Source organism: Bos indicus, chromosome 13 (assembly GCF_029378745.1).
Source record: "Bos indicus isolate NIAB-ARS_2022 breed Sahiwal x Tharparkar chromosome 13, NIAB-ARS_B.indTharparkar_mat_pri_1.0, whole genome shotgun sequence".
NCBI classification, from domain to species: Eukaryota; Metazoa; Chordata; class Mammalia; order Artiodactyla; family Bovidae; genus Bos; species Bos indicus.
In genome coordinates, this window is record NC_091772.1 from 17,235,535 (window position 1) to 17,258,226 (window position 22,692).

The following is a 22,692-nucleotide window of genomic DNA, read 5'->3' on the forward strand; positions in this document are numbered from 1 at the left end:
GAGAGTTGGACTATAAAGAAAGCTGAGCACGGAAGGATTGATGCTTTTGAACTGTGGTGTTAGACTCTTGAGAGTCCCTTGGACTGCAAGGAGATCCAACCAGTCAATCTAAAGGAAATCAGTCCTGAATATTCATTGAAAGGACTGATGCTGAAACTCAAATACCTTGGCCACCTGATGCAAAGAACTGACTCATTTGAAAAGACACTGATGCTGGGAAAGATTGAAGGTGGGAGGAGAAGGGGACAACAGAGGATGAGATGGTTGGATGGTGTCACAGAGGCAATAGACATGAGTTTGAGTGGGCTCTGGGAGTTGGTGATGGACAGGGAAGCCTGGTGTGGTGCAGTCCATGCGAAGAATCGGACACAACTGAGCTACTGAACTGAACTAGGAGTTGGTGATGAGATGGAGCTGGCTTACAAAGGCTCCTGAAAGCCAAAAGTTAGGTGTTCTGGAGTTTTGCAATCTGCTTTTAAGTTTAGCCATTATTAAAAACTAAAATATTAAGCTTACAATTAAATAAGTTTAGTACAAAGTCAATAAATATTCAAAATTAATCACTTTCTAATTATTTTATTGCCTTTGACTACTTTATTCTCAGGGTTGTTTGCATCTGTGTACCTGTGTTGAGGAAACACTGCCTAGATAATGACTTTACATTGTGCCTCTCTCCCCAGCTCTGTATGCAGGACATATTGACACTGGGTGTGGTGGGGGTTTTTACACCACGGAGGTGAGCAGACGGTTTCCGAGAGCTGGTTGTTAAGCATTTGCCTGCATGCCAGTTCCTGCAGCCTCACCCCATGGGAGCTCTTAGCCAGGTAGGAGGTAACCAGATGCTGCTGAGAGCTGTCTGACAGGGTTGCCACTAGCCTCGTGCGGATACTTCAGCTTAAACTTAAATAAGTTAAATATGATTAAAAGTTCGGTTTACACGTGGCAGTAGCCACATTTCAGGTGTTTGATAGCCACATGTGGCCACCTCGTTGGACAACACAGATATGAAACACTCCCATCTTCACAGAAAGTTCTTACAGCACAGTCCTGGCTAGAAACTAGCAGTTTTCAATTCAGGAAATCCCCTTGGCACAGCTAGCTGTGCTATGATTTTTCCTTTTCTGCAGCTATTGTCTTCTACTCCCAAAAAGTTTTATAGAACAGCTCCTGTGTAGATGTGGGTCAGAGGGCACACACTTGCAGTTAGGAAATGGCCAAGTTCTGGGGAATCTGACGCAGCAGCTTAGGTGACTACAAGCAACAGCAGTGTATCTATATACTTTAGAGCTGCTAAGAGACTAGCTCTTGAATAGTCTCACCACCAAAAAAGAAATGACAACCACGTGATGTGATGGAAGTGTTAGCTTAACAGCAACGTGGCTATTATGTCACAACACATAAATGTATCAAATCAACACACTACACCTTAAACGTCCACAGTGTTCATTGCCAATTATCTTTCGATTTTAAAAGGACTCAGAGACTATCTCCTGTGTACAAGGCACTTGGTAGGGGCCTCAGGATGATTAAGAAGGGCCTCTGCTCTCAGGAGCTTATAGACCAGTCCAAGAGAAGAGAAAATAAAAGAGAGAGACTTGAAATGCAATTTGTGAAAGCCTAAGACTGAGGCGTTACAGAGAATGAAGAGAGAAATGACACAGACCATCCTGTTGGGGGGCGCCCAACAGGCTTTCAGAGCTGACACGGGCAGACAGGTGAAGAACAGCAGGAGCAGCTGCAAGGCAGAGGCACAGGAGGAGAAGGGAAGCGTCCTAAAGGGCAGGAGGCCATCTGCGAGGGTCTGGCAGTTCTCCGCACTGAGGGGTAAAGTGCACGGGGCAGTGGTCACAGTGCCCCGACGTGTGATGGCCAGAGACCACGTCCTGGAAGATCAGGCCAGACTGGGGAACTCAGGCCCATCCTGAGGGCAACAGCAGCCACAGAAGCTGGCTGATGTGGTAAATGGTAGCCTCGGCATTTGAATGGTCCGGCCACCAGAAAGGCTGGATTGAGGGTGGTAATAGTGGTGGCAGTTTGATATTTATGCCGGAATAAATCCACCCAGGGGACGAGGAGAGGCTGGACCAGGTTGGGGGCATCAGCTAAACCAGAGGAAAAGAATGGAGAGACACATAAAGGAGTCAGGTTAGCAGAGTCTGGTGGCTGATTGGAAGTGAGTGTGAAGGAGGAGGGTCGACTCGAGATGCGGCAGGTACCCACTCCCCAGGGACTGTCATCACCACCTACTGGGACAAAATGCAGAGTGAGGATGTGCACCCCGTGAGGAGCAGCCCCCGAGCACAGCCCACCTTTCAGCCCCTCCCCAAGACCCACCAGCTCCCCCACCTGTAATCCGCCAGACCTCGGGCTCATCTTCAGCCCCACAGGCTGCACAATGACTGGGTCACGTCCCCGTGAGGACCACGGGGCTGCCGGTCTTGACTTCTAGAGGGATGATCAGTGGGATGGTCAGGGTATCCTGAGGTGGGACTTAAAGTTAGCGGGTCAGTGGGGCTTGGGATGCTCAACCCACATCAGTTTAGTGAGATCATATTGGTGTTGATGCAGCATTCCACCCATGACTATGACTTGTATCACCACAGGAAGAAGAACAGAAGGACAATATAGAAAACCAAGGGCCAGAAGAAGTCAAGAACAGCCCACAGATGTCATGGACCACAATCAAAATCAAAGAAGCTAAACACTCATCCAAGAGGCCTTTCCTGATCCGGTGGGCTCTGGAAAGCTCTGAAGTCACAGAACAGAACACCGGGCAGCTGCAACCCCATCGTGAAGCCAGCCCTGTGGTATCAGCCCTTGAGGTGGATCTGCGTCTAGGCAGCAAGTCCAAGGTCGCTGGAGGAACGGGGAGAGACAACCAGAACTCTTGCTCCTGTTTCCATGTATATGCGTTCACTAGACCACAAGTAGCATGGAGCTCTCTCCACACCATGTAGAGTATAAAGAAGAGTAGTTTCATGCTAAGAGCATCCCGACTTCCCAGGTTAGAAATCCCAAGGAAAGCCCTAACACTGATGTAAATAGACACACATGCTCTCTGCCCAGGTGAGTGGACTTTGTCCCTGGATCCACATAAGTCCTTTCCAAGCCTCTGGTTGACCAGCCCACTCTCCTGCTCATATGCCCCCAAAGGAATCCTTTTGACCTTAGCCCAGTCCTCCAAGCTAGCCCCCTCTACTGAACCTTACAGTTTGAATTTCTAAAGAACAGATTCCCTGGGGGAGCAGTCTTTGGGTGACCGCAGAAGACAGCAAGCAAACCCATGGAACTGTTGAGCTTCAGAGTTTGAAAGGATTTCACTGGAGTTAATGCCAGGAGAAGGGGGAGAAGCTGGGTCCACGTAGTGGGTTATCCTTAACATTTAGCTTCAGCTGTTTGTGACTGGCTGTTCTAAGAGCTTTTCCTCTGGGATTGCTATAAATGATGCTCCACATTCGGCTACCACAAATCTGATGTTTACAGACAGACACACAGTGTGCAAATGTGTACATTTGCAAAGAGGTGTCATAAAAACACTGATAAGGGAGCAGTACATCTAATGTTTATGGGAGGAAAGAAAGAAAGAAGGATGGGGGCAGGGGAGCGCATGTAATTACGGACGAGGTCACATAAGTGACCCTCACACTGTGAGCAAATTAAAATTGCCTGGAGAACTTGGTGAGATCTAGAAGCCTGGGCCCATCTCCAAAGTTTCTGAGTCAGCAGGTCTGGGGTGGGGCTTGAGAATCCATATGTCTAATAGGTTACATGGGATGCCAACCCGGGACCACATTTTGAGAATCATCGTGTTTATACCTCTCCATACCTGCTGACCCTCAACCCCCAATGGAAAAGCCAACCTTGGGGGTTGAGATTTCAGTGCAAGTTCAAACTCTTGCCCAAGATATCAATTCTCAATCAGTTGACAGATGTCCTGGCTGAACAAAATCACATGATGAAGGAGATTAATGAAAAATTTAAATCAGCAGCCAGTTTTCATTTCTGAAAGGGCAGGAAAGTGTTACCAAAAAATACACAGGTATTAGCAGGTCTATATCCAGGTTAAAAAGAGCTTTTCTGTTCTTTCTGTGACCAACCAAGTACAATCAGAGTCCATCATCAGCGTTCCCTGACATGTATGTTTTCTGGGAAAGTGAGTAAAATGTTTTTAACCTTATTTATCTGACTTGAGTAAAACTGGATTATCATTATTCATTTTGTGGGGGGGAGTCTGTGAGATCAAAATTTTTTCATAATACAGGTGACCCTTGAAGAGCATGGGTTTGAACCGCGTGGGTCCGCTTACATGTGGATTTTCGTCAACAGTAAATCCTGCGTGCTATTCAATCCGAGGTTGGTTGAATCTGTAGATGCAGAACCAGGGATATGTAGAAACCGTGGGTATGAGGAACCAACTATAACGTGGATTTTTTTACTGCACAGAGAGGGTCATTGCTCCCAACTCCCGGGCTGTTCAAGGGTCAACTGTGAGTAAGATGTGATTTGCCTTCTCGTTCTTACTCCCTTACGAGTGCGTGGTGGGGTTTTCCAGAAACTACATGATACATGATGATGTCATCGCTCTGGTGTTAACATAAAATAAGTTTATCACTATTGTTGATGGAAGAATTAATGAATAATATTTTTAAAATTTCTTGGTGTTTTAGCATCTAAGTATGCTAAGTATCACTAGATGTAACTATATAAACAAAAAGTTTTGGGAGCCCTCAATACTTGTAATAACATACAGAGGTCCTGACAGTTAACAAGCACACCCTCACTGGTCATTTCAGCAAGGCAAATCAGGTACGTATGTGTACACACACACATGGGCATGCACACACCTGTGTGCAATGGAATATTACTCAGCCGTAAAAATAATGAAATGATGCCATTTTGAGCAACATGGATAGATCTAGAGATGATCATACTAAGCAAAGTAAGTCCGACTGAGAGAGACAAATATTGTATGATATCACTCATACGTGGAGTCTAAAAAGATACGAGTGATCTTATTAATAAAACAATATGTTTTGACATACTGTTTTATATGACAGACATAGAAAACAAACTTATGGTTACCAAAGGGGAAGTGGGGAGGGATAAATTAGGAGTTTGGGATTAACATATAAATACTACTATATAGAAAAATAATTAACAAGGACCTACTGTATGGCACAGAGGACTCTACTCAAAAATCTTATAATAACCTATAATGGAAGAGAATGTAAAAGAAGAACATTTATATATATATATACTTGAAACTAACAGAACATTGTAAATCAACTATATTTCAATAAAATTTTTTTAAAAAAGAAATGCAAATCAAAACCACAGTGAGATGGTTCTACCCAGTAAGACGACTTTAAGGAGAAAAGAAAAGAAATAACAAATGTTGACAAGAATATGGAGAAATAGGAACCCTCATACATTGCTGGTGGGAATGCCAAATGGTGCCGCCATGGTGGTAGTAGTTTCTGAAAAAGTTAAACATGGAATGACCACATGGCTCAGCAGTTTCACTCCTGGGTATATTACCCAGGGGTGAAGAAAACCCATGTGCACACAGAAACTGGTATAAGACTATTTATAACAGCATCTCAGCCAAACACTCAAGAGATGGAAACAACCCAAACGCCCCCCAGTGGATGAGTGGGTAAGCAAACCGTGATCTCTCTGCACACTGCAATACGGCTCAGGCACAGAAAGGAATGAGGCCTTCAAGAAAGGCTGCCATGTAGATGAGCCTAAAGAACATGACGCTAAGTGGAGGAGGCCAGACATAAAATGTCACGTGCTGTGTGATTCCCTTTGTACAAAATGTCCAGAAGAGGCAGCTCCAAGGAGACTGAAGCAAACTACTGCTCACCAGGGCTGGCGTGAGTGGTTGCTTAACGGGTACAGGGTAGTAAATCTTCCCAGGTGACGCAGTGCTAAAGACCCCGCCTGCCAATGCAGGACTGTACGAGACTGTAGGGAAGATCTGCTGGAGAAGGGAATGGCTACCCACCCCAGCATTCTTGCCTGGAGAATCTCCATGGACAGAGGAGCCTGGTGGGCTACATAGAGCACACGGACATGACTGAGTGACTAAACAACCACAAAACAGCCCAAAGACGGGCATGTCTCAGACCCCATTTAAGAAAAAATCTGAAGGGAAACCTAGAGAAAACCCAGGGAAAATCAGGGGGAAAAACCAACTACACCACAGGCAGCTTCACCCTCTGACATCCCAGGCATTGTAAGCATTAAACACAGCCTAATTCCTACATCAACATACAAAGCCTCCCACCAAAGGCCTACTCACCTCAGCTCCTGCTACCTGGGACATCATATCCAGCTCTCAACAGAAAAGTGCAAGCATGCTAGGGAATTCCCTGGTGGTTCAGTAGTGAAGACTCAATGCTTTCCCCGCTAAGGGCCCTGGTTCGATCCCTGTTCAGAGAACTAAGATCCCACAAGACAAGCAGTGGAGAAAAAAAATAAATTACAAGGCAAGCTAAAAGGCAGAAAGTACAGTTTGAACAGACAGAGCCAGCGTCAGAACCAAACACAGACATGGCAGACATGCTGGGATTACCAGGTTGGGAATTTAAAACAACTGTGGAAGATAAGTCATTCTAACAGAGATTGCTGTGTGACTCCCTAAATCCATCTTTCCCTTAGCCCCAGGTTTTAGGGGGACACAGTCCTCTCCCAGCTGAGGATTACATTTGCCAGCCTCCCTTGGGCTTCAGTGCGTCCTGTGACTAAGCTCTGCCCCAGGAGACGTGAGTGTGGTAAAGCAAGCAGTCTCTAGGATGCGCCCTTGAAGAGAACTGGTATGTCCCGCCCCTCCTTCACCTCCTCCGCTGGCCGGCAGATGGCCTTGGTGGTGGGAGTCAGACCAGGAGTGGGATCAAAACGGAAATAACACCAAAGGAGCCAGGATGTCTGGCATGGCGGGGCCATGCCGGGACTGCTTATACTTGTACTGGATGTGAGACAGAAATAACCTCCCCTGGGGGCAGATTGGGAGTTTGGAATGGACATGTTCACACTACTGTATATAAGATCGATCAACAAGGACCTACTACATAGCGTAGGGGACTCTACACAATACTCTGTAACAACCTCAATGGGAAAAGAGTTTGAAAAAGAATAGATACATGTATATGTATAACTGAATTACTTTCTGTACATCTGAAACGTATGCAACACTGTTAATCAATTATGCTCAAATATAAAATAAAATTTTTGAAAAATAAAATGCAGATGTAACATTTATAACAGTTTCTCTTGCATCTCCTGCATTGGTAGGCAGATTCTTTACCACTGAGCCACCTGGGAAGCCCTTTTAACAGTCACAACTGCCAAAAAGAAAGAAAGGAATACTCTCCTTTTTAGGCCATTGTGATGTCTGCCCTTGTTAGAACAGCTATACCAACACCCCACAACATCCACCCCTACCAATATCAGAGACAGACATGCCTCGCCCCCAACTTTGGCTGATATGGTCTTATCAGTATCCAAATATTTTCAGTGGGAAATGAGACAAGAATGATCGTGCAACATTTAAACAGACTTTCAAGTAAGTACATGTTTGCTGTTCATAAATATTATCTAAAAAATTTCTCCCTCCAGGAGGTAAACAAGGACATCCAAGGAAACAGCATTGACACTCCGTGCTCATTTGACTACTTCCTTACTAATCTTCAGAGAATGACTGCAGTTAGTCTGCAGTGTCCCTGAAGGCTTTCCAAAAATGTGGGCTCACATGGGGATGTTCCAGGCAGACAGTCCTTTCTGGCTAAGCTAGGAATCAGAAAGAGGGAGGGCTGAGATTTGCAGAGCCAATCCCCTTGTTACTCCATTCCTCCTGTGAAAGAGTGCAGTGCAAAATGTACGTCTTTTTCTTTCTACAGTAGTAAATTATCCTACTTACATAAGTTATCCTAATGCTACGAGGGTAGGATAACAGAGTATACCATCTGGAAAAAAAATAGGCTAAGAACTACCTTCAAGCAGTCAGGCAAGACGGACGGCTACTAATTTCCATTAGTAGAGTCGGAAGAGAGAATCTGGCTTAAGTCCTTTAGATTACCTTGAAAGAACAGACCCCAATATGAGAAGTTATAAACTATCTGAAATCTTCAGTGGAGTGCTTCACAGCCACGGGATTAACTGAGAAAGTAAACACCGCTCATCAGCAAGGGAGTAGAAGATGCAGCCGCAGATAGGTGATGACTTCTGTCCTTGCACGCCCGGGTCTCTGCTGTGAGGGGCTGTGTCTTTGCAGCTTCCCACTTGCTCCTGCCCTGGCTGTGGGCTAGGTGGCCTTCGGGAAGTCCAAGGAAGAGTTTGGAAGGCCGATGAAGAAAGAGAAGCCATAATCCTTCCTTTCAGCTTCTTGTGGCCTCTCCGTCAGCGAGAAGTGGCTGTGGGCTCCAACAGCCTTTGGCGGCCCTGGTACAGTCAGCAGTGGTTGACTGCCATTACAGGCTCCAAAACAGTTTTGCAATTACAGCAGCACTTATTTCAACCACAGCAACAGTTTCCGTCAGAATCAGCCGAAAGTCTGCTTATGTAATCCCACCTCTTCCCTGTGTTCCTGATGGCTTCCCTGGAGTGGCTCAGACCTTGAATCTGCCTGCAATGTGGAAGACCTGGGTTCAATACCTGGGTCAGGAAGATCCCCTGGAGAAGGGAATGGCAACCCACCCCAGTATTCTTGCCTGGAGAATTCCATGAAAGAGGAGCCTGGTGGGCTACAGTCCACGGGGTCGCAAAGAGTCAGACATGACGGACTAAGTGACTAACATTTTGCTTCCTGAAATAAAAACCTCTCCTACTTTGCTCCTTTAGTTTATTTAATGCAACCAGATGGGGAAATAGGAACTGAATTTACCCTCATGCCTGAAACAACCAAAAATGGGAGACAACAAAATGAGATAACAAGATTTTTTTAAAGACTTTTAAAAAAAAATGTGGACCATTTAAAAGTGTTTATTGAATTTGTTATCATACCGCATCTCTTGTTTATCTTTTTTGTCCCTGAGGCATGTGGGATCTTAGCTTCCCGACCAGGGACCGAACCTACACCCACTGCTCTGGAAGGCAAAGTTTTAACCACTGGACCACCAGGGAAGCCCAACAATGGTTTTCAAGACGTTGGATGTGCTGCAGTGAAGGATACCGATCCCTGAGGGGTGAGAAACAGACAGGAGAGCCTATGCTGGCCCAGCTTACGTGTTACATTTCAGGCCAGGCATGGGGAGGAGATGCAGCTGAGTGTCCAGAGAGAGCCCAGGCCTCATGGTTCACAGGGAAGAGGACCCAGGAGAGAGCAGCACTGAGAGGACTTGGAGACCAGCAGGTTCTGGAGAGACTGCGCCACGGCCCTTCCTCTCACAGGAGTGCCGGCCATCGGCTGTGTGTGAGGGACTGCTCAGGCCAGGAAAAGGGCCCCCTGAGGAAGTGGGGCGGCAACACTCAGCACACGAGAGGTCACGGACAGTGCCCACTCCCACCAGCCTGAGACCCGGGAGGTCGTGGACAATGCCCGCTCCCACCAGCCTGGAGACCTGGGAGGTCATGGACAATGCCCGCTCCCACTAGCCAGCCTAAAGCTCTCTGGATTCCGTAACTCATGAGGCACTGGGTAGAGTGCTCAGAGGGGCCACACCTCAGCATTGGGGAATAACAACCTCCAGGCTACAAGCTGTGTAAATCCTTCCTGACACAGCTTAAAAGCAAGATCTAAAAGGATCAAAGCGTATCCACGCATTTCACTGCACTCTGGAGCTAAGCTCGAGATTGTTTACAGGAACGCAGAAAAACATCCAGCAGCCAACGAGATAAAATCCACAAACCAGTCAGGATGTACGGGCCATGCAAGCAAGCAGGAGTACATGACTCACAATGAGTAAAGGTCAATCGATCAAAACCAAAGCCGGTGACCCATTAGAACGTTAACAGTAACTGCATTCCATCTGTTTAAAAAAGAAAAAGGAGGACTTCCCTGGTGGTCCACTGGCTAGGAATCTGCCTGCCAATGCAGGGGACACGGGTTCGATCCCTGATCCGGGAAGATTCCACATGGCGTGGAGCAAATAAAGCCTGTGTGCCTGGAGCCTGCACTTGGCAACAGGAGAAGCCGCTGCAATGAGAAGCCCGCGCACCCAACTAGAGTAGCTCCCTCTCGCTGCACGCAACTAGAGAAAAGCCCAACCACAGCAGCAAACACCCAGCACAGTCAAAATTAATTAACTAATTTTAAAAGATTTTTTTAAAAGCTAGAGGAAAGATTATATATGTTAAGTGGAGACATGGAAGATGGGCAGGGAGGGGCAGAGTAAGGGTTAAAAGGGCTTTTGTGTGACTGTGGGTTTACAGGTGCGGACATGTCAAAACCTATCCAACCATATGCTTCAAATATTAACCCCCTCCAATAACATGCTTTCTGAAAAATTCACCTCTGTTTGAAGTTCCTGGTGGGGTGGCAGGGTTTGGGAGGTTCGAGGGGAGACTGGCGTCTGAATGAAATGTCTTCTGGCCTCACCAGCCTGCAGGTTCAGATGAAGCCAGGCTACTGGGGATAAACCATAATGCCTTGTTCTTGCTCCATCTGCTAGAGTTGGACTTCAATCCCGCACACACCCACGGCATATGCGCACACACACGCTGACGCGCACACACCGTTTCCCTCAGACACCTTTGGGGATCCCCAGGATCTGGCTGTCAGGACTGCATTTACACTAAAACAAGTTCTGTGCACCCTGGAATCTCACCTGGAGTCTCTGTGAACCCCAAGTTCTCAGCTCACACCTAAATAGCTTTTCAGGTTCTCATCCACAGCCAGGGGGCCAGACCACTGGGACAGCCTCAGACAGGCACCAGCCTGTCCTCTCTTCCCCCGTGGGCTTGTCCCTGGGGCCCACTCCTCCAAAACTGCAAATAGACTCCTGCTTACTGTCCCTAGAGGTGCAGCAGGCATGCCCCGAGAGGGGTGGATTTCACTGGTGAACTCAAGGGCACGGGACATCCAGTCTACAGAGATCAGGACCACGGTGCTAAAACCTCTTCTAGGGCCTCTGGAGTTTCAGCTTCCTGTGTATTCATTTTACAAATATGGAGCACCACTCTCTAGGGAAAACCAGACAGACAGCTTCATAGCCGGTATGCAAGGATCATACATAAAGGAGGACGTTTTGACTGTGTTAGAAATGAAAGGACTAGTCTGTGTTCTGCACCCCTGCAACCACCGACGCTGGGACTCATGAAAACAAAGTCACCAGATGCTAATCTGGTTCAAGGAAACTCCACCAACTGCGTGGGACAAAAAAGGAGGGGGATCTCGGGACAACCGGGAGAGCGTGTTTCCTTCCCTATGCCCATTGCCTCCCCAGCCCGTGGGGAAGAGGAGAGGGCAGGGGAGGGGCGAGCTCAGAGCCCACCGTCCCCTGCTCTGGGGCGGGTGGGAGGTTCTGACACAGGCACTGTTAAACTGAGACTCAGGAGAGACCTGGGCAACTGCGGAGGGACAGGGGACGGCAAAGACCCTGGTGATCTTTTCATGATGCATAACATGTATCAAACATCTTTAGGGTACGTAATTTTTATATGTCAAAGAACATCAACAAAGCTGTTAAAAAAAAAAAACAAAAAGAGCCTAGGGGAGTCTGACTGTTTTGGGATGGGCAGCCAGGACACTAATCTTGCGCTCCTAGAAGTGGGAAAGCCAGGGAGCTGTCAGAGATGGCCCAAGTTCTGAGCTCCCCTCGGGGCAAATGAGGCCCGAACAGAATCCAAACGTTCCCAGGTGCCCGGTGCACCGCAGACAGGGACTGCACACTCTCCAGGCCTCAGCGAGGAAGGAGCCTGGGTGCAGGCAGGGAGCTGAGGCTCAGGATGTCAGCGGATCTCCTGCAGGGCACCCCCGGAACTGCTGGGACTGGAACAGGAAACCCTCCCTCAGCACTTGGAGACACTGGGGCAGAAATCGATGAGAGACATCCCCCGTCCAAGGAAGAGAGGGATGAAACTCAGACCCAGTTAATAATTGACCTGCAAGCTGACTGAAGTGGATGGAGGGACAGCGTGGAGTGGGCGAGGTGGAATGGAATGTACCTGGCAGGTCAGAGGTTTAGTCAGAAATTATTGTCACACATTTCAGAATAGATGGAGCCTCAGTGAAGAGAAATACAGTGTGTTTTTTCTTTCATAATGTCTGTGTTCCTAAAATAATATTTCATTTTGATACTTAAATTGTATATGCAAGATGTTAAAAAAGAAATTATTGTCACAACTCTAGAATGCTTCTGCCACCTAGGTCCTGTGAGGGCAGATGTCTGCTCACTTAGTAGGAAATCAGATGGCATTTCTGCTCCCCAACACTACACCTGCAGGGTTGGCAGGCTTTTCCTTCCCTCTTCTCCCATGGTTCCTCTCCCTAGAGATGTCTCAGTCATACTATAGTGACAAACCATGTGCTGGGATCCTTAGAGACAAGGATATTGGAGAATAAATAAACTGCAAGTCCAGTTTTGTTTTTTCTGTTTGCTTGTTTGTTTTTCCTGCCACACTGAATGTCTTGTAACACCTTACTTCCCCAAACAGGGATTGAACCTCTGCCCCTGCAATGGGAGTGTGGAGCTCTAACCAGCGGACCACGAGTTAAGTCCTTTCTTTCTGCTTCTTAGCCATGTCCCTCCATCCTCTTCTGGTTCACACAGTACCTGGTGTGAAGTCTTCAGAATGCAGTATATTCCTTATGGATCATTTCATTATTTCATTCTGGATGACTTTAAGGTTTTCCCTATATCACTGATTTTAAGCAGTTTGACAATGACATGCTATTTGTTTTTACTGGTATTTATCTTGATCGGGGTGCTTTCAGCTTCCTATTCTGGAGTTTGTTGTTTTTCATGCACTTTGGGAAATTTTCAGCTTTTATCTCTTCTTCCATATTCCTCTCTTTCATCCTTCAAGGGCTCAGTAACATGCATGTAAGACTATCTTGTACTGTCCTGTGGCTCCAGGATGTTGTTATTTCTTGTCCTCCCTTTTCACACCCTATGTTTCAGTGTGGATCATTTCTATTGACCTTTCCTCAAGCTCATGGTTCTTTCCTCTGCTAATAAGCCTATTGAGGAATTCTTCGTATCTCACATCATGGTTTCATTAGTCTGCTAAGGCAGGCCTTATCTCCAAATGCAGTCACCTTGGGGGGTTAGGGCTACAACAGATGAATCTGGGGGGAATTTAACCCGTAAAAATGATGTTCATTTTCAGAATTTTGATTTAAAAGTTTTCTAATGTTCACTTTTCCAACTACGCCCTTTTAATACATTAGTCACAGTTATTTTTAAAGTTTTTGATAGTTCCCACATCTGCATCACCTCTGTGTCTGGTTCTGTTGACTGTTTTATCTCATGTTATCTTGTTTTTTGGGTGGGGGATAGCTTGTTATTTGGATTGAATGTTAAATTTTCTGTGTACAAGAATAGTAGAGACTGAAGCAAAGAATATTTACACCCATAAATGGGCATGTATATTCTTCTATCAGGCAATTACAGCAACGTATTGCACTTGTCTTTACCTCTTTAAATAATTTTATTGAGGTATAATTTACATACCAAAAAATCCACTCAATTTTAAAGTACAATTAAATGACTTTAGTAAATTTACTGAGTCGTTGCACTTCATTTTTATTGTGTTTTGCAGATAAACATCTTTCACAAACTGAAGGTTTGTGGCTACCCTACATAATCTGAGATTGGTCACAGACATAAGATTTTAAAATGTGTGAACTGAACTTATTCCAATAAAGTAATATTTCTAATTTTTAGCATGGTGGAGGAAGCTGAGTGGTTGAATAAAAAGATTACTATATATTAGATGTTGCAAAGCCTATAAATGGATTTTCTTGGGCTTGCATGGTGTCTTGATTTTTTTCTAAAACAATAATCACTGTTTGCAAGCCAGGAGTTATCACACAAGGACCCAAATGTTGGACACACACAAAGCCTTCAAGGGCTTTCAGCTCACTTCCTCTCATGCCCCGAGCCCTGCTATCTGGCCATTGTGGGCATTTATTTGGGTTTGAGATCCTGGGGTAAGTCATGAGTTTACATTTTTAAAACCCTAAGGTTCTGTCGCTTTCTTCCTTGGTTTTATCCTGAGTTATTCAGGAATGAACCAAAAAACAATGGAGAGAGCAGGAGGCTCACGAAGCTGGTCCTCGTCTTCAAGCCTCCTCACTGGGAGATGAGACAAGGGAGGAAGAAGAGACAGGATGAGGGGCAGAGAGGAGGGGCAGGTGTATTTCTGAAAATTAAGGAAGAAGCCTCAGGGCAACTGGCCACGTTGGGCCCTTGGGTGGATGAAGGATAGGAGGGGATTCTCATGGTGTAACTGAAAATGAAGCACAAAGGCAGTTCAGCTCGGGCTGGTTTGCTTCATGAGTTCGGCATCTTAGTTGGCTGTAATCTTGCTGTAGGAGGTGATGGCGGAAGCAGGAAGATTGGTCCCAGCTGTTGGGACTTCACCCAGGGTGGGGTTTCTATTCTCACCATCTGTTCATGGGGCCTCACTGTCCATCTTCTTGAGACTTTGGTGTGATGAGAGGGAAAAAAAAAAAAAAAAAACTTTTGAGAAAAACAACTTTGTCTTTCTGAGTTGCTGCTGAGACATTGTATGCTGTGATAATCCTTCTCACACCCAGAGTCTGGACATCTGGATAAAGACTCAAATGGAGGATACCACTCCAAGTTCCCTCTTCAGTATTCTCGGGGCACCTTTTAAAGTTACTGCTTACAGGGAAGCCTGTGAAAAATTAGTGACCTCCGCCCAAGGACTTCATGAGTAATAGATGTTTGCTCCCCTCCTCTCTACCTCTGGCTCACTGTGGCCTGGGATGGAGAATTGTCTTTCCTGGAGTCAGCTGGAGTCAGTTGTGCCCCACTCCTTGCTTTTGGGATCTGTAAGTGATGATAAATCCTTGCCTCTGCCTCCTTTGTGTGGATGCATTGAGACTTTGCCTTCAATCAAGAGGACCCCATGGGTTTTACTTCCCCAAAGCTGGAGCTGGGATGCTGAGAAAGCTCCCCACCGACACCACGAGGGTGGCGGGTGCTGCCTCCTTCAGCAGATCACTGCCTGCCTGTTCTTCTTCTGTTACACCCTCTGGGCTCCTCCAGCTGTCTGGCCCCCATCTCGGCAGATGGCTCGACTTAGTGTCATAGATAATGTTTCTCCCAACCCCTTTCCCACCCCTAACTTGTACTTAACATTTCTAGCTGATAACTTTCTTTACAATCATCTAGGGAAAAGGTCAGTTTTCATTCCAATCCCAAAGAAAGGCAATGCCAAAGAATGCTCAAACTACCACACAATTGCACTCATCTCACATGCTAGTAAAGTAATGCTCAAAATTCTCCAACCCAGGCTTCAGCAATACATGAACTGTGAACTTCCAGATGTTCAAGCTGGTTTTAGAAAAGGCAGAGGAACTGGAGATCAAATTGCCAACATCTGATGGATCATGGAAAAAGCAAGAGAGTTCCAGAAAAACATCTACTTCTGCTTTATTGACTATGCCAAAGCCTTTGACTGTATGGATCACAATAAACTGTGGAAAATTCTGAAAGAGGGGAATAGCAGACCACCTGACCTTCCTCTTGAGAAACCTATATGCAGGCCAGGAAGCAACAGTTAGAACTGGACATGGAACAACAGACTGGTTCCAAATAGGAAAAGGAATACGTCAAGGCTGTATATTGTCACCCTGCTTATTTAACTTATATGCAGAGTACATCATGTGAAATGCTGGGCTGGAAGAAGCACAAGCTGGAATCAAGATTGCCGGGAGAAGTATCAATAACCTCAGATATGCAGATAACACCACCCTTATGGCAGAAAGTGAAGAGGAACTAAAAAGCCTCTTTATGAAAGTGAAAGAGAAGAGTGAAAAAGTTGGCTTAAAGCTCAACATTCAGAAGACGAAGATCATGGCATCTGGTCCCATCACTTCATGGGAAATAGATGGGGAAACAGTGGAAACAGTATCCGACTTTATTGTTTTGGGCTCCAAAATCACTGCAGATGGTGACTGCAGCCATGAAATTAAAAGATGCTTACTCCTTGGAAGAAAAGTTATGACCAATCTAGATAGCATATTGAAAAGCAGAGACATTACTTTGCCAACAAAGGTCCATCTAGTCAAGGCTATGGTTTTTCCAGTGGTCATGTGTGGATGTGAGAGTTGGACTGTGAAGAAAGCTGAGTGCCGAAGAATTGATGGTTTTGAACTGTGGTGCTGGAGAAGACTCCTGAGAGTCCCTTGGACTGCAAGGAGATCCAACCAGTCCATTCTAAAGGAGATCAGCCCTGGGTGTTCTTTGGAGGGAATGATGCTAAAGCTGAAGCTCCAGTACTTTGGCCACCTCATGCGAAGAGTTGACTCATTGGAAAAGACTCTGATGCTGGGAGGGATTGGGGGCAGGAGGAGAAGGGGACGACAGAGGATGAGATGGCTGGATGGCATCACTGACTCGATGGACGTGAGTCTGAGTGAACTCCAGGAGTTGGTGATGGACAGGGAGGCCTGGCGTGCGATTCATGGGGTCGCAAAGAGTCGGACACGATTGAGCGACTGAACTGAACTGAACTGAGGGTAGTTTATAAAGGACAATGCATCACATATTACACATTATATGTCATATATGTAACACTTATCGAGTATTTGTTATATGTGGGGCACACAAAATGGTTTTATTAATTCATCTAATTTTCATGGCATGTGCAGAACTGGAGAGAATGTGGTTCAAAGTCAGTTAAAAAGCAAAAGTTCCAAGACAAATCAAACAAAAATGAACACACAGATACAGAGAACAGAATAGGGGTTACCAGAGGGGAAGGGGCAGTGGAGGGTAAAATGGATACAGGGGATCAGCTGTATGGTGATGGAGGGAAAGTAAATTTTTGGTGGTGAGCACTCTGCAGGGTAGACAGAAGTAAAAATAAAACATTTTACAAATGAAACTTGCTATAAGTCTTGTCACCTCAGTATAAAGATCCAAAACAATGTTGAGTCAAAAGAAAAAAAAAATGAAACTGCAAAGAGTTGTTAAACACATTCTCCTCTGACACATTTAAATCTTTAAAATTCAGAGTCCATCACTCCATCTTTCAACTACAAAAGTGATTCGAGTATGGCTATGAGACTACAAATGAATATAATTGTGATATCAAGAAATGGATTGGGGGACTTCTCTAGCAGTCCAGTGGTTAAGAATCTGACCTCCAATGCAGGAGGCTTAGGTTTGATCCCTGGTCAAGGAACTAAAATCCCACACTCCAGGGGCAACTAAGCCCCAGCATCGCCCCTGGAGAGGAGCCTGTGTGCCGCAGCGAGGATTCTGTGAGCTGCAGCAGCGATCTGATGCAGCCAAAACGAAAATGAAGCAAGTAGATGAAAGGAATGGATTGGTCGCTTGGAGATTTCTGCTACTGAAGACTCATCACAGGGAAGAAACTGAGGGGTGATTTTCCCTGAGGGTGAATAGGCTTTTGTGTTCCAGAATCCAGGCTCTCCCAGGGATGCAGTTTACAGACTGTGTGATGTTTACTTGTCTGATTGATGGCTGGGTACCAGGGAGGTGGACCCACATAGGACTCTTCTGGATAAGGACCTCAGCTAATTGAGAGCATCTGCTGAGACTGCCCCTGAGGCTGTGCAAAACAGTGTATCGAGGGGAATGGAGGTGGAATCCCTAGAAGGGGTCAGAGAGGCCTGCTGAAACCAGAGGCTGGAGCCTGGGTCTGGACAACAACTATCCAGAAATAATCAAGAAGTCAGAGGTGGCAGGCCTCCTCTCTAGTTTTCCTGAAAAAAACCCATGGGAAGGGAAGAGAGCCATTGCTTTGGGAAGGGTGCAGGGGTTGGGGAGGCGGGAGTCGTATCGGATTTTTGTTGATCTTGGCAAATGGAAGCTTGGGGCCAGATATGAAGACTTACAAAAATAGAAAATGTGGTGTTTTTTATATTCTGAAGATTGAGAAGCAGTTCCTTCCTCGCACAGCCAGCACTCGTCTGTCCGCTCTTCAGCAAGGCTCCTCTGGGCGTGGACTCGTTTTCTCTTGGTCCCTGTATCGCAGTTTGCTGCCTTGGTTTCCCTGGGCTGTCTACTGCTACATGCCCGTACACTGATCCCTACAGATTTCCCTCGCCTTAGCTCCTGAGTCAGCATCTCCCAAACTCAAGGATGCTATCCCTTGGTGAGCAGTGGAATGATCACCCCCAGTCTGGGGACCAGTTGTGCCTGGTCCTTAAATGGCCCCCACGTCTTTGTGCTGTCCTTCAAGAATCTGAGTGTGTCCACGTGACCCAACAATTCTGCTCCTAGGCACACACCCAAGGGGACTGAAGACATAGATTCACCCAAAGGCTTGTACATGAATGTTCTCAGCAGCATTGTTCCTAACAGCCAAAAGGTAGAAACAGCTCAAATATCCATGTGCTGGCTTATGAATAAACAAAATGTGGAATATCTAGTTAATGGAATATTATGAAGCCAAAAAAATGAATAAAGTACTGATACACCCTACAACACGGATGAACCTTGAAAAAATTATGCTGAGTGAAAGATACCAGACACAGAAGGACATACTGTATGATTCCATTTATGTGAAAGATTCAGAACAGGCATATCCATAGGAAAAGAAAGATGTGAGGTTAGCAGGGACTAAGGAGAGGGGGAACTAGGAGTAACTCCAATAGGCACTGGGTTTCTTTCTGGGATGATGGAAGTGTTCCGGAATTCACTATTGGTGATGGTTATACAATGTCATGGAGAAGGCAATGGCAACCCACTCCAGTACTCTTGCCTGGAGAATCCCATAGACAGAGGAGCCTGGTGGGCTACAGTCCACAGGGTCACACAGACTCAGACACACCTGGAATGTCTTAGCACGCATGCATACAATGTCATGAATAAAAACAAATGAATTATACACAATAAAGTGGTGAATTTACTGTTATGTGAATTACAGTTTACTTTAAAAGTTTAACATTCTTGGGACTTTCCTGGTGGTCCAGTGGCTAAAACTCTGAGCTCCCAATGCAGGGGCCCCAGGTTCAATCCCTGGTCAGGGAACTACTAATAGATACCACATGTCACAATAAAGGTCGAAGATCCTGCATACTGCAACTAAGACCTGGTGCAGCCAAATAAACAATTTTTTAAAATTAAGATTCTAAAGCAAGAAGGAGGCAGAGGAGGAGGAGGGTGGGAAATAATCCATTAGCCTTGATCCACGGCCTCCTCCTCTGGGTGACCCAATGTGACCCATTACCCTTCTGTCCTGAGGGTCCACTGTCTACTCCTCCAGAGGAAGGGCTATGGCTGAAGACCCTGCTACCAGGAATCACCTTTCCTGTTCCCACAGCTGTGTCCTCAACCCTAGCTGCGCTCTGAGTGGCGGCTGATAACCGAGTTCCCCAGCCCTGTAAAGGCCTCTGATTTGAAGGCCCTGGGACAAACTCCTACATGAGTCACCCTCAAGGTGTGGATACCGCAGGGACCCAACTGCTCACTCCCTTTGGCCTGAAAAATAGGTCTTGGACTTTGTTCTCAGAAGTAAAGATACCATAGGGGCTTCCCTGCTGATTCAGTGGGTAAGAATCCACCTGCCAACGCAGGGACACCGGTTCAATCACACGCCCCATGTGAGCCGCATGGGAGCCACAACTACTGAGCCCTAGATCTGGAGCCTGGGGGCAGAAAATATGAAGCCCCCACAATGAGAAGCCTGCACGCTGGAACTAAAGAGATGCCCCTGCTCACCATCCCTAGAGAAAGCCCATTCAGCAATGAAGACTTGGTGCAGCCAAACATTAAATAAATACATAAAACAAATTTAAAAAATAAAAAAACACCCTCTTGTTTAGGTGGAAATGTGTCATCCTAGAAACATATGCTGAAGTCCTAACTCCCAGTGACTCAGCATGTCACCACTTTGGAAACAGGATCTCTAAGAGGTCATCAAGAGAAAACGAGGTCATTAGGATTAGGGTGCTTCCTAATCCATTACATCTGGTGTCTATAGAAGAGGGAGAAATTTGAACAGAGACAGGCATAGAGGGAAGGCAAGTTAGTAACTGGGAGTAACTGCAGTGACGCACTGACAAACCCAGGAACTCCAGAAGCTAGAAGACGTGGGTAGGACGGTCCCCCAGCGTCTTCCCAGAGAGCTGGGCCCCCAGGAACACTTGGATCTGAGACTCCTGACCTCCAGAACATCAGAGAATCACTTTCTGCTGTAATCAAGCACCTAGTTCTTGAAACTTTGTTAAGGCAGCCCTAGCAAACTAACACAGACCCAAAAGCACAGGGCGTCTGGGTGTGGATGGCGGAGCCTCACACGTTTTAAAAAAGAAACCGTCAGTATTGCTCACTAAAAGTGACAAAGTACTGACACACAGCAACTTGAATGGATCTCAAGGGACAAGAGTGGACCTCTAGTGGTTACAAACTGTACGATTCCACTTACATACCATCCTTCAAACGACAAGGTCACAAAGATGGAGGACAACTCGACGATGGCCAGGGCTCCATGAGAGGGTGCTGGGGACGAGTGCTCTCCGTCTTGACAGTGGGGGGCACAGACATCTTCACACATGACAAGACTGCCTAGAACTGAGCACACACCCTCCCCTGAGTCATGGAAAACGGACCAAACCTGAGCAAGGGCTGCGGTTGGCATTCGTGACAGTTTGCTGTGTGCCGAGTTATTCGGGATCTTAGCACTCGGAGAATGGAGGGAGGCCCAGGCCAAAGATGCCGCGTCGGCCTCATTTCACTTCCCAAACTGGGGGTTTTCGATTGTGCATCGGGAGCTTTCTCATAGCGCACCTGCTTCTCAGGACTGTCCAGCTTACCTGGAGATCCCAGGAAAGCAAGCTGCCTGCCCAGCAGCAGGATGGTAGGCTAGGCGAATTCCTCTAACGGAGGAATAAGGCACAGAGGGGAACCACGGTTGGTCCTCTCTCCCGAGCCCCCTTTAAATAGCTGAAATGTTCTTGGGGAAGAAAGATGCAGCAAGACTAAGAAGCGCCAGTGCCAGTGCCAGGAGTCGGGGAACGTTGGGTCAGGCAGCTCCGGGTGCGCGCCAGGTCTGGGCCTGGACGCACAGGGCAGGTGACCAAGCCAGCCACGCCGGGCGACAGCCCAGTTGTCACCCAGCGTCACAGGCCCGGACTGGCAGGGCGTGGGGCCGCTCGTTCGCAGGCAGCCCAAGGTCCAGGCCTTCTAAGTCAGAGCGACAGACGCACACAAGCCAGGGGAGGTGACCGAGTGGAGTGGAAGCCAGGTGTGACGCCCACCGGCCGTGTTTACGGGAACGAGTCGGTTTCTCCCATTCCCTCTGCGCGGGGACACGCGACGGAATAAACCGCTGGGGACACCAGGGGCTGGAGGGCACAGCCGGCGAGGACTCCGGGCCTCCGCGGGGCACAGTCCGGGCCTCCGCGGGGCACATTCCGGGTTCCCGTCCGGGCGCGGCCGGAGGCGCTGCGGGGACTCGGCGGCGGCGCGGGGGTCACGGCGCCGCCGGGTTTTTTCCAGGGGAGGGGGCGGGGATGCTGAGTCACGGAACTGTCACCGCTTCTCACCTCTCTCCTGCCCTCGGGGGCTAAAGCAAAAGCGAAAGCGAATGCGGCTCGCGGGGCGGCCGGTCTGGAGCTGCGGCCCGTCGCCTCCCCCAGGCCGTGGGCATCTGAGCGCGCCGGCGGCGGGGCGTCCCGGCCGGGGCGAGCCCGGGAGGCGGCCGGCGGGGGCGCGGCCGAAGTCTGGCCATGTCCGGGCGGCTCCGGGGCCGCGGGGCCGGCGCCCTCCCCGCGCTGGGGCTGCTGCTGCTACTACTGCTGCTCGGATCTTCGGCCACGCCGGGTAGGGCGCGCGCGCCTGGCGGGCGGGCAGGGAGGCGGGCGGCCGGGCGCGGGGCGGCCCCCAGCACGAGGTGCGCCCCGCGCGCCGGGGACACGTGGAGGGACGCGGGGACCACGGGCTGCGGGCCCCACTCGCCTGGCCACTCAAGGCAGGCAGCGAGTCGCCGGGCTTTTCATTCTACGTTTTCCCCAATTTCCGAGGCAAAGGGAAGAAGCCGGGGTGTGCTGCACGAGCTACAGTTGGGAGCTTTACAGCGATTTCGAGAAATGGGTGAGCCCCGAGAGGAAAGCAGGGAGAGCGTTCAACAGCCGGCAGTCCTCGCGGGGGTCCCTCCCCTCGACCAAAGCAGGTTATACGGGTGGGCGGCGGTACGACGGGGTACGGACCGCGTGCGTCCCAGAGGAGAGCAAACGTGTCAGGCAGGTTGCACACCCGGGGGGCCTGGCAACAGCTGGGAAGTCTCCGCGTTAGGAAACCCTGAGGGCGCGCGGAGGTAGGGGCCGCAGTCCGGACGGCGCGCTCCCAGACAAACCGGGAAAAATGAAGTGGAAGGATGGCTGGGTGTGTGTGTTCAGGAGGAATTTTAGACACAGCTGTCAACTCACTGGGCAGACTCAAATGAGTGTCGTTCTGGTGGGTTTTCGTCCCAGGAGCTGGACAAGAGGGAGGAGAAAGTAGGGATGTATCCGCGTTTATCCGCGTTGGCACGCCTTAATCATTTCGCAGTCACGGAGCTGCGAGGGTCTGATGAAAGCTACAAACC

At 47.9% G+C, this 22,692-nt stretch overlaps 2 protein-coding genes and 1 long non-coding RNA gene across 8 annotated transcripts in view; 2 read left to right on the forward strand and 1 right to left on the reverse strand.

Moving 5' to 3' along the window:
* The window catches only part of IL2RA (interleukin 2 receptor subunit alpha), a 45,667-nt gene extending 41,490 nt beyond the window's left edge, over positions 1-4,177 (forward strand). Inside the window, exon 8 of the mRNA XM_070801994.1 lies at positions 2,604-4,177. Coding sequence (XP_070658095.1) covers positions 2,604-2,628 — 25 coding nt within the window. The 3' untranslated portion in view covers positions 2,629-4,177. The remainder of the gene's footprint in view (positions 1-2,603) is intronic.
* Positions 4,178-13,672: 9,495 nt separating this feature from the next.
* Positions 13,673-21,358, reverse strand: LOC109567896 (uncharacterized). Its single transcript, XR_011570319.1, has 2 exons — positions 20,537-21,358; positions 13,673-14,590 (listed from the first exon to the last, which is right to left on the reverse strand). It is a non-coding gene; the product is annotated as an uncharacterized lncRNA (long non-coding RNA).
* A 438-nt stretch (positions 21,359-21,796) lies between these two features.
* The window catches only part of IL15RA (interleukin 15 receptor subunit alpha), a 45,533-nt gene continuing 44,637 nt past the window's right edge, over positions 21,797-22,692 (forward strand). For 5 of the 6 annotated variants that reach the window (XM_070801989.1, XM_070801990.1, XM_070801992.1 and 2 more), the window contains exon 1: positions 21,797-21,929. In XM_070801989.1, coding sequence (XP_070658090.1) covers positions 21,836-21,929 — 94 coding nt within the window. In that variant the 5' untranslated portion in view covers positions 21,797-21,835. Of the gene's footprint in view, positions 21,930-22,000; positions 22,200-22,692 lie in introns of those variants that run through there. The other variant, XM_019972943.2, reaches the window with a different exon arrangement.